Genomic DNA, 13,099 nt, shown 5'->3' with positions numbered 1-13,099 from the left:
GTCTCCTCCCGATCCAAATGCTACTACAACACAGTTGTATGCTGCCAATCCTGTGGGGCACACGGACACTATCTGTTGTCCTTGTTGGTCGGGGATTATTTGAGAACTAGCAAGCTGAGTAGGAGGTGTGGCGAGAACCGTGACAACATCAGTTGGATTAGGGATAGTGGGTTGTATCAGAGTGAAGTCTAAGTGAAAGGAAGTCAGCTTTTGTCCGCTGGGATTATTTGGAAAAAGGTAGATGGAAGCTGTAATATCATTTTGGGAGATTTACAGTAGGAGTAAATGGAGCATATGACAAGAAGTAGGAATGTGGGTATATTTCCAAAGAAGATAATTATGCTTACTTCCTAGTGGGAGTGATGTTGGTGAGACGCATGATTGAGCTATGACTTGCGTAGTAGGGACTGTATTGTTGAAATTCCAACCATCATATACGGTCCGAGTAACAGTAGTCGTGATTGGGGCGTCGACAAGAGTGTCTCGCTTCAAGACTCCTGTAGTCTGTGGAGTCACAGAACTCAAGAGAGCCTGCGCCCCTCCAAATGTTAGGTGTATTTTCATATCGAGTTCAACAAGGAGCTGGTATAGCGACTGTGATGAACTTGATGTACAAGGATAACGTGGGTTATCAACAGAAAACTGAAAAACGAGTGTGACAGAGTTCAATAAAACCTCCTGGAAAGAATATGGGGGGAGGGCAGACTCGAAGGGAAAGATTAATGAGAACAAAAGGAAATAATGATGGGTTCAAAGTACTATCTTATATGCTTCTCACAATAAACCGTGTACTATGCATAAAGAGCTGGATCCCGTCATTACCCATGCTGGTTTCCCAAGTACAAAGCTATGAAGGGTTGAAAAGAGTCCCATAGTCATGTAAACATTGAACTGCAGGATCAAGTAACATGGGTCAGATGAAGCTGAAATATGTCGGAGAAAGGCGGATTTTATGGTGTTACATTCCCTTTTGATTTGAGTATCCCGCACATCCATCTACTCGAGGCCAGCTAGGAGGACAAAAATAAGCTGACACTTATGCACTTCTTTGCAGTTTGAATCTACAACACTTCATATTTAAATGCAAAATTCTCAAGCACTGGAAAGTTTATACTCAGCACAAGATTATTATTTTCATTTTCTGGTGAGCAAATGTCAAGATGGAAAAAGTGCGCCGACCACTCCGTGCTTGTCAGACCGGGCTGACTTAGGTGTAGGATGGAAATAAAAAGCTTAGCAGAAAGCTTCACTTCAAATCAAATTGAAGCATAATCAGCCACAGCTTCCCGTCGTTACAGTAGTATAAGAGAACCGGGCAGGCTAAATCATCGACGTCTTCGAAGAAAGAAAAAGGTGTACAAGTTAGCGTTCTAGGAAACTCGCTTAAACGTAACCCCTTAAATAGCCACTGTCACAAGGTCGCACAATTGAATCCTACAAATTCACAATTATGAGAAAGCTATTCGCTATTATAATGGTGGGGCAGCTGAGCGGTGCTGAACCGTTGAGATCTATTCATAACACGCGAAATGATATTTTTAAGCAACGATCATCTCCGACAACGTGCAGGTCCGGTCTTTGAGATGCGGTAGGGATACAAAAACGACAGGTGTCACCACTTGAAATCCTTCCTTATCCCGAAAATCCGTTTTCAACTTTAACCATTAGGCAAGATTGTTTACGGAAAGGGTGCGAAGGTAGGGAGGGCATATTTGCCAATTAAGGTGTGGCCATCCCGTGATGTCTTAACAAAAAGTGGGAAACATCACTCCACGTTACACAATTCCTTCCATATACAACAGTGTCCCAAAAGACTATTTAACCTTGCATTTAGTGTTCCTTTTTCAGCAGATAAGTCTTCAAGACATCTATCTACCGTGCGATATCACATGAAAGGGCAGGTAAAGATTAAGTATTACCCAAAATCTGGATACAAGGAAGCGAGTCCAAAGTTACATCATAACCACAAGGACGTCTAACCAAGAAAGCGAGAACGGAAAGTTGCATCGAGCGAGCGCAAGGGAGCAGAATGAGCAGTTGACATTCAGATTTAGATAGCAGTGAAAGGAGACATGTGAAATCCAGGCACTACATAAATTAATACGAGTGAAAGGAAAGTTCGGTAAAAGAAGGCGTATCAAAGAGGAAGAAAGAAATAAAGATTCGACTCGACAAAGTCTATAACAGATATTCAGTCTGAAGACACGTCCTAAGGCCATGGACACAGTGGAGACTTCGGGAAGTGCGGATGGTGCGGACGTGAGGGAAATGAAGGAAGTGAGCATAAACGAGAAAGGAAAATACGAGGTGGAGAAATCGGAGGAAGTAATGTACCTATTAACGCATCCTTGGCTTAGGTAGAAACGATCGAGATGTGCTACATAGTCTTTAATTCGCACACTGTAGCAGAAGAAAAATATTTATTATTCTTATGTGTTCAAAGCGTAGTTACAGGCAAGATGAAGAACCAAAGCGGAGTGGAGCTAGACACCCCAGAAAGCAGCCCCAGTCACGGAGAAAATAGTGCGTATTTGGAACGTGATCGACCGGAGGTTGAAAGCGAAATTCGACATCGCACTGACCACAATAGGTGCGGAGAATTTGAGAGTCCGAAGGCGATCGATGGAACCAAGATTTAGAGTCTAGAAGCTCAAGCACCTCTCAACAATAACCAGATATGTCAACAGACACAACCTGACCTCCTTCAATGAAGGTTCCGTTGATAGGTGCTAGAAGTCCTCCGTTGGTGGTAACATACACCGAATCTTTATCCAAAAGTCCCCTTCCAAGTGTAGCACTCGTAGGTCCCGCAACAACAGTCTCGTTAAGCCCGCCCAAGAGCGTAGTCAGCTCACCTCCATCTAGAGGCATCGAAAGGAGGGTATTCTCAAATCCCGACATGAAAGCGACACCTCTTTCTTCATCTAGAACAAAGTCATCCATGACTGTGCCATTTGACAGGATTTCCACTGGCCCGACGGTATGACTTGCGCATGTAGAGACTGGGATGCGACCAAAAAGTGCTGAAGCTTGTGTACTGAAATAGAGATATATCGTGTCACCCCTCTTGAGCACTTTCAGTCCGTTGATTCCCAATCCCGAAGCACCCGCTGGAGGAGCCAACACTGCATCGCTCACCAGGACACTGCTATCTCCAGTCTCCACATCCACCATCAAGATTTGCCCCTTCACAGAGTCCGCGACCACAATTAGATTTGCGGCGACATCCAGAGTGTCCATTCCATTCAAGAATGCAGCGCTGGGAAGGGGAGCTACTTCCTTGACGACCGCCCCGGTGTTTAGAATCGAATCATAGCTTCGAAGGTCGAGAGACCAGACGCCCCAAGTTCCAGCACCCAGATCTGATGTTGCGATGGAAAAATTGCCCCCGGCAACGTAGAACTGATCGGGTTGGACTTCAGTAATACCGAGTAAGCCGGCAGTGGGAAAGCTGTGCACTAATGTTGCAGTGGAGTTTGATGTGGAAGCAAATGGAGAAAGAACAGGGTCGATGAGGTAAACATTTGGAGAGGGCGCTACGAGTGTAACAAGTAGCTGGCCATTTTGACGGGCTCGGAGGTTCTCAACATAGGTGCCGGCTGGGAATTGATGAACGAGTTGAGAAGGTAATGGCAGCTGCGCAGTACAGGCAGCAAGTGAGATGATAGTGAAAAAGGAAACAACAGTGCTGAAAGTTAGATACTGCATGGCGAATCGAAGTTGTTGCAATGATGAAACGGGTTTAAAGAGAGTGATGCATGCAGAATGAGGATTACTTACTTGTAGGATGGAGGGACTTCTTTTATAAAGTACGAAAGTGAATAGAAGATAGATAATTGAGGGTTACGATAAGGTGATGATCGCCCTGTTTGGTGCATCATTCACTCGCCGGCGACAAAAGAGATGATGGCACTGACTGTTTTGTGAATCACTCGCAGGCGTTGCCGGCGTTGCCGGCGTTGCCGCAGCTAAATGCAGTAAGAAGTCGAGGAAAGAAATTGAGGCTGACCCCATAATTTCCGATGATTAACGGCGAAACAAGATCAAGAGATAGCTTTCCTAAGATGGACGACCGTCTAACCTTTCTTGTAAACTGGCCCCAGAAGTGTATTCTTAGCACCACGTGGACACGTGGCGGTGAGATCTCAACTGTGAGATCTCCAAATCCAATCACAAGTACGGAATATTCTCATCGCCTAGAAGTCCGAAACTACAAGGGTCTATTGGCTACAACAATGATCCCCACAAGGAAGTTAACAGGGCCCTTGGGAAACTCAAATCATTCACGCTCCACTATAGAATAAAGAGGGTCAATCCAGGGTTAAGACCAGTTATATACAGCACCCCGTTGCCCCACAGTTTCAGACTTCTGGGCGATACGAGTAAGTCCCTGGTCACAGGAAACAACAAAACATCCAACGAGGAGAGTTTCTCTTGAGGCTTTATTATTATCCTTATGCGAAGCTTGTACTAGTATACCTCAATCTCGGTGGTGTACCTCCGGTACGAGCAGTATCATTTGCACCAATACTCATACAGGCCAAGTTGGCTCTCGGATTCCGGTACAAAGAAATGCAAAGGAGGGAAGGAACTACTGCTCAGGGGAAGACGTAAAACTTCTAGACATAGAAGACTGATGACCGGCGAGGAAGTTGGTAATTGTTTAGCAGGTGACATGATGCAAGCAATGGATTCTACATTTTTACGTGCGCCAAACTGCGTTTGTGTGATATTGAAACAGGTGAAAAACCAAAAAGACCTGTATTCATCTTTTATTTGCCTCAAATGCAGAATGTATCTGTGAAGCTCTCAGGATTGGAAAACTGTAGGAGGAGGTTGAAATCGAGTAGATTAACTTTCGGATGAAAGCAACACAGTCACGTGGTGCCATTCTGAACTCCGATTTCCGAACTAGCCGTGTCTCTAACCAGCCACGGGTTACTGAACGCTATTCATCCTCTTCAACTTTCCAAAATGGTTTTGTCTATCTTTCGCAGCAGGAATAATTTACCTGGCACTGGCACTAGCACTGGCACAATATGGGCATACAGTGCCCATCCTCGGACACTAACAGCACCTTATCGAGAAAACAGTCCTCAGGTCTTCTCAGGCGACAATCAGACATCAATATCCCTATAATTCTAATGGTGTCGCGATTATAATACCTATCTTCTACTCCGCACACAAAGCGTGATGCAAGAGTTTCCTTCGTTTGCAAAACATGAGTGAACGCAATAGAGCCCTCAAGAGGATGTTCGAATAGCCACGTCAGCGGGTCAATTATTAATGGTAGGCTGAACTACTTCGACCCGGATCATTAATCGGTTGTCCTTAAGGTACAGTTTTTGCACTTGATTCGATGAAGTCCCGACTGATGATTAACGAAGAAATATGCGAAATAGAATGGCATGAGAATATGGGAACCATCTACGGAGGAGATTTATGCTCTTGAAGGACGATCTCTCATATTGTGTCGTCTCATATATGGTTCTAAACTACCTCGGACCATTTCCCGTTGCGTGGTGTAGAAATGTTTCTGTTGGCCGAAAAAGGACATACGACGGAACTAAGACCGACTTTACCCAGAACCATGTAACGCGGGGTACGGGGTCCCCAGACCCACAACCCTCCCGAGGGAAGGGATCCATGGTTCCAGAGCCAAAGAATTCAGAAGAGTCCAGGTGGGCCCATGGCTTCTTTTCATCTAGATAGGGGAATCTATTCAAGTGTGCAGGATTGGCCTCAGGGCCACGTACTCGTTTCGGTTTCCGGGCCTTACCCTCCGCTCGGAAACACCACCGAAAAGAGGCAAATTCAAAAGAAAACAACGCCACTCAATATATATCAGCATATACTGCATATATTTTCGGTTGGCATCCGGGGCCCCTTGTCGTTTGTTGCACAGTCTCCAGCACGGTCTTGGCAGTCACTAGCCGGCTAAAAGCCATTCGTCAATTCCCAATCCGTACCCAAGAGCTTGCTATGGGAGCTTATGCTGTTGGTAGGAGGTCCTAGATGGGGATGCTGGCCGAAAGTCCGGGGATAGTGGAGATGAGGAGAAAGTCTTGCCAGACGTCGCTCGCGGTTCGGCTATACGTTGTTGGAATAGTTTCGAGGAAAAGTGTTATGAACAGGGTCAATCTTACATGCGTACCATACATAAAGACTTGCCTACGCACCAAATTCTCCAGATATCACATTCTTTTTAGACTACCAGTAATTGGCAAGGTCGGAATTGTAGCTTGAATACTTTCACTATCAAGATGTCTGACCATAGTTCAGCGCACCGTCACCATGAGCCTCAGGAAGTGATCAATGACTGGCCGCCGGCAGGGCATGATGAGGTAGAAATATCTCTTTCCCCTCGACCGTGTATTTGTCTTTCATCGGGCTAACATAACTTAGAAATATCCCGAGAAACATGACGAGGTCGAGATCAAAATTATCAACGGAAACGAAGCGTTTAACGAGGCGATGCTCAAGGAGCCTCCAAAGCCATTTACCTTTGCGACAATGCAACTCTACACGGCCTGCTTCATCGGCTTTTTCTGCGCGACGATGAACGGATACGATGGGTCCCTAATTAATAACCTGTTGGAAAACCATTGGTTCTTGGAATACTATCATGGCGAAAATGCGGGTATTTGGGCTGGACTTGTTACTGCCATGTACCAGATTGGCGGTGTTGTCTCTTTGCCCTTCGTTGGGCCTGCCGCCGACGCCTATGGACGGAGATTTGGAATGTGGCTCGGGTGTTTCTTGGTTATTCTCGGAACAATCATCCAGGGAGTGGCGACTCAAGCCAATGGGACGAAACAGTTTATGGGAGGTCGCTTTCTATTGGGTTTTGGGGTCAACATTGCTTCGGCAGCTGGCCCCATGTATGTTGTTGAGGTTTCACATCCGGCCTATCGTGGTCTTGTGACGGCCGTTTTCAACTGCTTTTGGTAAGCAACGCTCGATATATCTATGAATCCTTGTACTTATCTAGTATCAGGTTCACTGGAGCTATTATCGCTTCTGGAGTCGCGCGCGGAGGCCTCAATGCAGGCGGAAACTTATCTTGGCGCCTGGTGATCTGGATTCAACTCATGTTCTCAAGTTTTATCTTCCTCCTGGCTTATTTCCTTCCCGAATCTCCCAGGTGGCTGTATGTCAACAACAAGAAAGCCCAAGCTAAGGCTATGCTCACCAAGTACCATGGCGAGGGCAACCCAGAGAGCGAGTGGGTCACCCTTCAACTGAATGAATACGAGGAACTTCTCGAGATGGATGGTGCCGATAAACGATGGTGGGATTATCGAGCGCTGTTCAAAAACAGGTCAACTTGCTATCGCCTTTTCTGCAACGTCTGCATCACAATCTTTGGTCAATGGGCAGGCAATTGTATGTCGAACCCTATGAGTTGTAACCCGAACTGTACTAATGACGTTAGCCGTGCTATCGTATTTCCTCGGCAAAGTCTTGGACACTGTAGGTATTCATAGCAACGTCGGCCAAGCAAACATCACTCTAATCAACGCCTGCCAACAATTCCTTTTTGCTTTACTGGGTGCAAACTTGGTCGACCGTGTTGGCCGCCGGCCTTTACTCCTCTTTTCAAACATTGGTTGCTGTGTTGTTTGGCTTGCGGTCACGATCTCGACCGCGATTTACACAAAATCAATCCCCCCACTGGATCCAAACGCCGACCCAACTATCAAGGTATACGGCACGAACAAAACAGCTGGAGCCGCCTCCCTAGCTTTCATCTTCATCTTTGGAGCAGTCTACTCTGTTGGTTTTACTCCACTTCAAGCTTTGTATCCCGTCGAAGTCTTGTCCTTTGAGATGAGGGCAAAGGGTATGGGATTCTCTGGTTTCGCAGTTGCTGCTGGTAAGTCACACTCCCCACCGGCACAGACTCTCCTCTAATTCGAAAACAGCTGGAATGTTGAACCAATTCGCGTGGCCCGTGTCACTTCAGAAGATCGGATGGCATACTTACATCATTTTTACCATCTGGTGCGGTATCCAAGCCACCGTAGTCTATTTCTTCATCCCAGAAACTAAGAATCGAACAGTAAGAACTTCTCTCATCCCCCTTTCTTATGAAAAATGGATACTAAAGAACTGCCTTCATTCAGCTCGAGGAGTTAGACGAAATATTCAACTCGAAAAATCCAGTCAAGAAATCTATACAGAGGAAACGACTTGGTCTCGATGCCTATGGCGACGTGGTCAACATCAAGGAAGTTTGATCTATACTACCTACCTTAATATTTCTATCCGTCTTCCTCTGTTGCCTCGATATAAATTACCCTCGACAAACCCCCGTTTAGAGAAGGTGGGCTTTTACAGACTTGGATCCTCAATTACCTGGGGCGAGATTGAAACGGGAAAGGGGCATGTCAATGAAAAGGCGAAAAACTTTCGTTCTAATTAGCTTTTAGATCTAGATATTTAAATATCATCAACTGAGAAACTTTATAAGTGGCTAGTGATTGCTCCTATTCCCTTTTTATACACCTTGACAGATTTTATATCGCATCCTAGTATGGCTCGGCGAAGCCGCTGCTAGAATTATGAAAAGATCCTACAGCCGATTCGGCAAATAAATGGGTACTGCAGATCTCACCCCATTTTCACCACGTCTTTGCCAATTCCTGCATACTCACTCCCACCTTGGCAAGTATGAATTTTTCGTAAGGCCTATAGACATTCCCAACGTCGATCGAACAATTTGAATGGATTCTAGAAGGGCCGTGCTACTGGATGGCAGGGATATGAATCCTTGTGGAGATAATATGATAGGGTGGGACGATGGCTTGCGCTTACGCCGCTTGTGACCGAGGGGAGCTAGGAAGGAAGCGACTATTTATCGAGCCTGTTTTTCTACTCTCCTCCCCTCCCCCTTAATAAAGGTTAAATCACGTAAAATCTCCCTAGAACGTAGAATCCCATAGAATTGAATGGCTAGATATCCTAGTAAGTGGCCTACTATTCATAGCACGCAAGGTACTTGTAAAGTCCTTATAAGGTCCCACTTGGCTCTGGACGTAGTGATATCATTCGCTGTACACGATGGGGCGAAGGATCATTAACCTTTATTAAGGGGGGGAGTAACTAGGAGATTATCAGGGTCTGGATTTCTTAAATAATCTGGTTCCCACACTTTCCATATATTGCATTGAATTGAGATAAGCGAATCTCTAAAGAGATCCTGAAGGTGGGACATCATGCCTGGGGATCGAATCTTGTACGTATACAAATGGTATTTAGTCTGTCTCCAAGGATTGGCATTATATCAACAATGGGATTCATACTCTTAGGTCGGTTTTGGGATATTAATAGCAAGCAGAACTTTATCGCATCAATATCTCTATGCTGTTCTAGGCTTTCCTCTTTTTGGGTTTTGACTATTTATCTATGTTTTGCTTTCTTTGGATTTCTCAATAGCTCGGCTCTTCAGACTCCTCAAATAATTCTGATACTTTCATCTCTCTCTTTCTATTGACTGTGAAGCTCTTAGATTCACTTCGTTTGACCATGAAGCGTATTGGCACTCTTGCCTTTTTCGGCCTTTTCTTTACCTGTCACAGCCGGCTTCTAGGTCCTCGAATGCACGATGTGGGAGGAGTTAATTCTTCCAGTCATAGCAACATCACCTTGACTATCAACAATGCAACCGTCACGTTGGATCAGTCTAATGCCACGGGCTTTGTGATTTCGCAACCGCTGTCAAAACCCGTGACCATCTCGAAAGGACGGGCATACACGATCGGTACTGATGTAGTCTCGTTGGAAAGCTCTGGCGTTGTTTTGGATCACTCGACGGTATTCTTCCCAATATCCTCTACTTCTACTTGGAACACTTCGACCCGTTCAGTATCCAGCACGAACGGATCTATGGAAATCTTCAAGACAGGGACGGGGTCAAACACAAAAACAAGTTCAACACCATCTATACACGCTCTATCCGCCATGAATTCCTCAAATCGAACTGCCAGTGATACAGGAGCGTCCCAAACAGCTTCGTCTACCCTGGGCTCATCGATATTTTCTAATGCTACACCACCATCTAACCTGAATTCGTCGACCGGGAGGATCTCGTCTAGGTCTTCTAGTTCATCTTTTGCCAGCTCAATCACAAGTAGAGCAAGTTTAAGTACGGTATCGCGCGCAGGCAGCACAGGTGTGATTGAGACCGCTCAGAACTCAACAACAGCTGTGATTCCTATCATTGTTGTTCAGGTGTCAAAGTCCGGCACAACGTCCCCTGTTACGTACATTTCTACTCATACCAGTTCCGGTAGCATCAAGCCTACTGCTGCCTGGATGTGTACAGGCCCGCTCTGCGACACTAGCAAGGGCTGCATTGTCCCACTATTCTGCGCTTCAGAAAGGGGTAGCAGTGATAGTTGGGGTCTTTGCTGTGGATGGAACCCCCCAACTGAAGGCGGGGTTGATGGTGCGCCTCCTGCAGGAGGTCCCCAACCTGCTCCTGACAATCCAACTGACCCAGAGAATACGGATCCCACCACCGGGACTGCTGACCCAACGGATTCAATAAGCACGCATTCTATGACTAGGACATCTGGCTCCAGCAGCTCCTGCTCGACACAGACGAAAAGCGCCTGCGATACTTCATTGTCTGTCTTCACACCGACAGGTGCAACAACTGTAACCACATCTACTGTTACACTATCATGCTCAACTGTCACCGGCTGTTTGGCTTCAGTTAGCGCATCTTCGACGACAAGCACTGCAGACAGCACGCCTACGGAAGGTTACTTGGTGTATCCTATCGATGGCGCAAGCAGAGAGCAGCTTGATAGTATCGCAGATACACTAAATGCACTCGGAACAGACAATAGCGACGAAATAGCCTTAAATGACACAAGTAGTGTATTCATAGGATTAATGGATCAAAAAACAGCTAGTAGTCTTACTGATATGAATTCAGCGGTAAGATTATTCATTCCAATTTGCACTTACTTTATCTTCTATTTAGCTTATATTTCTCTTAGATCAAAACTGTCGAACTTGATACGAGTTTTGATCCTGATCCTTCAAATATCGAAATATCAACTCCAGATTGCAACACTCAAAACAACACCGAACTTAGGAAACGAGATATCTTCCAGGAGCCAGCAGAACCTGAGCTAAGATTTGTATCACAGCCAAAAGACCCTTATAGATCTAATCTAGACACAGCAGACTATGTATATGATGAGCGGTATACTAAAACTACTGGCAAAGCCATTACAGTATATGTCATAGATTCTGGACTGAATTCAGAAAATTCCGAAATCCTTTCCGGGTCTTCAGGCGCCTCCTACAGGTGGCTAATGCCCACGAAATCTATTTGGCAGAAGTTAACATCACAACCGCGAACCAAGGCTGATATCAGTGGTCACGGCTCTTGTGTAATATCAAAAATTTCTGGACGGTCTGTTGGAATCGCAAAATACGCTCAAATTGTGGTACGACAACATGGGTACAATCGTAATTCTTCAATATTACGTTCTTCAATCCTTAAGAATTTATCACTTGTTGTGGCGGATGTTAAGAAGAGAAACTTGCAGGGGAAGGCCATATTAAATATGTCATTTGGTGGTAGTGAAGGGACTAGAGAGAGTCTCAAAGCATATTTGACAGCCCTGAGGAATATCCTGGTGGATAACGACATAGTAGTTGTTGCAGCATCTGGCAACGAAAAGGTAAGATATCCTCCCTCCTAGATCTAAACCTGCAGCTGGTTCAGTATGCTAAGTAATCATCGTACGTAGGCAATATCGCCTGTTATCGATCAGGTTCCTGCATTATTTGCAAGTATCAACGACTTCTCAAATCTAATTGTCGTTGGCGCAGTTGATATATATGGAAACGAGACAGATTATACGCAGGGTGGTCCTCTTCTTACTACCAGTGCTCCTGGTTCAGTATTTGATGGCGTAGGTATTTTATGCGCTGACGGACAAGGTAACAAAATGGTGCGAAAAGAGGGCACATCCTTCGCGGCGCCTACTGTTACTGGTCTTATTGCTTATTACATGTCGATAAATCCGGATCTTCAAGGGCAAGGCGCTCCTGGGAAAGTGAAAGGCTTTATCACGTCTATAATGTGGTCGCGGTTCAATGGCCCTCCATCTATCTGGAACGAAAAACAGTCTACTCCAAGTGGACCAGTTCCGTGGACAAAAAACAGAAAGAGAGCAGCAGCCGACGATGATGCCGCATGTCCCAACGGCGAGATTTCAGGTGTTCCAACTGTATCATTTGGTACAATAACCGAAGTTTCCACAGGCTCATCTCGTCCCAATACTACCTCAGATACTAGCAACACCTCATCGACTATTACTCCAACAATCAAGTCTACTTCTGCCTCACATACTAGCAGCTCCTCCTCGATCATTAATCCAACCACTACCACTACTTCTGCGAAATTGACAGAGACATCGACAGCGAAAGCAACAGCGACAGCGACAGCTGACCCGCTCACCTGTAATGGCTTAGGGGGTACTGATTGGAATGGCATGGGACGCGTATCGTTCGACCGTACTTTGGCGTAAGATCCAACCTCCCTCCCCCCTCAATTTCTCACCTCCCACATAGCACAACACTAACCATCTTACAGAATATTCGCATTAGACCACTTGTGTGGTAGCGATAGACCCACATACACCTCAGATCCAACCCAGACGTCAAACAACATCACCGGGTACGCGGGTGACAGATTCTGGTTTGATAACAGCGGCGCATTCGCGTATTCAACTAATGTGGGCTCTGGATTGGGTTGGTGGCCAAAGGATATCACAGCGAAACAACATGCAAGTGTAGACCTCTGGTTAAATGTGGCGTTCTCGTATGATCAGACGGGGTGCAAGGAGGTACAGAAGTTTGATATGCCTTCGGGAACGGATTGCACGGATATCTTTAGTCAACTGGTCGACGGCTGTGATACTGATACTACTACTAAGAAGAATGGCGGGGTGCTTCATGTGGATGGCCCGAATGGATGTGTTGATTATAGACTTTGGGCTGAAGATGCTTAGTGTTCAGCTGGCCTGTTGCTGGAATCAGTCATGCGAGTATCGTATACATATCATTCCATCAA

The 13,099-nt window shown here is 45.7% G+C and overlaps 2 protein-coding genes across 2 annotated transcripts; one reads left to right on the top strand and one right to left on the bottom strand.

The window, feature by feature from the left end:
* Positions 1-2,661: 2,661 nt before the first annotated feature.
* LHYA1_G002725 (uncharacterized protein) lies at positions 2,662-3,708 on the bottom strand (the record flags this gene model as incomplete). The annotated part of the gene is given in 2 exon segments (XM_031147700.1): positions 2,662-3,688; positions 3,704-3,708. The coding sequence occupies 2 exon segments, from the start codon at positions 3,706-3,708 to the stop codon at positions 2,662-2,664; spliced, it is 1,032 nt and encodes a 343-aa protein (XP_031007988.1).
* Positions 3,709-6,263: 2,555 nt separating this feature from the next.
* LAC12_8 (Lactose permease) lies at positions 6,264-8,240 on the top strand (the record flags this gene model as incomplete). The annotated part of the gene is made up of 6 exons (XM_031147699.1): positions 6,264-6,344; positions 6,406-6,947; positions 6,998-7,386; positions 7,436-7,876; positions 7,926-8,062; positions 8,127-8,240. 6 exons carry the CDS (start codon positions 6,264-6,266, stop codon positions 8,238-8,240), a joined length of 1,704 nt encoding a protein of 567 aa, XP_031007989.1.
* Positions 8,241-13,099: the final 4,859 nt, after the last annotated feature.

Source organism: Lachnellula hyalina (assembly GCF_007821495.1).
Source record: "Lachnellula hyalina strain CBS 185.66 chromosome Unknown contig00021, whole genome shotgun sequence".
Classification (NCBI taxonomy): Eukaryota; Fungi; Ascomycota; class Leotiomycetes; order Helotiales; family Lachnaceae; genus Lachnellula; species Lachnellula hyalina.
This window is presented reverse-complemented; position numbering and strand designations above follow the sequence as displayed.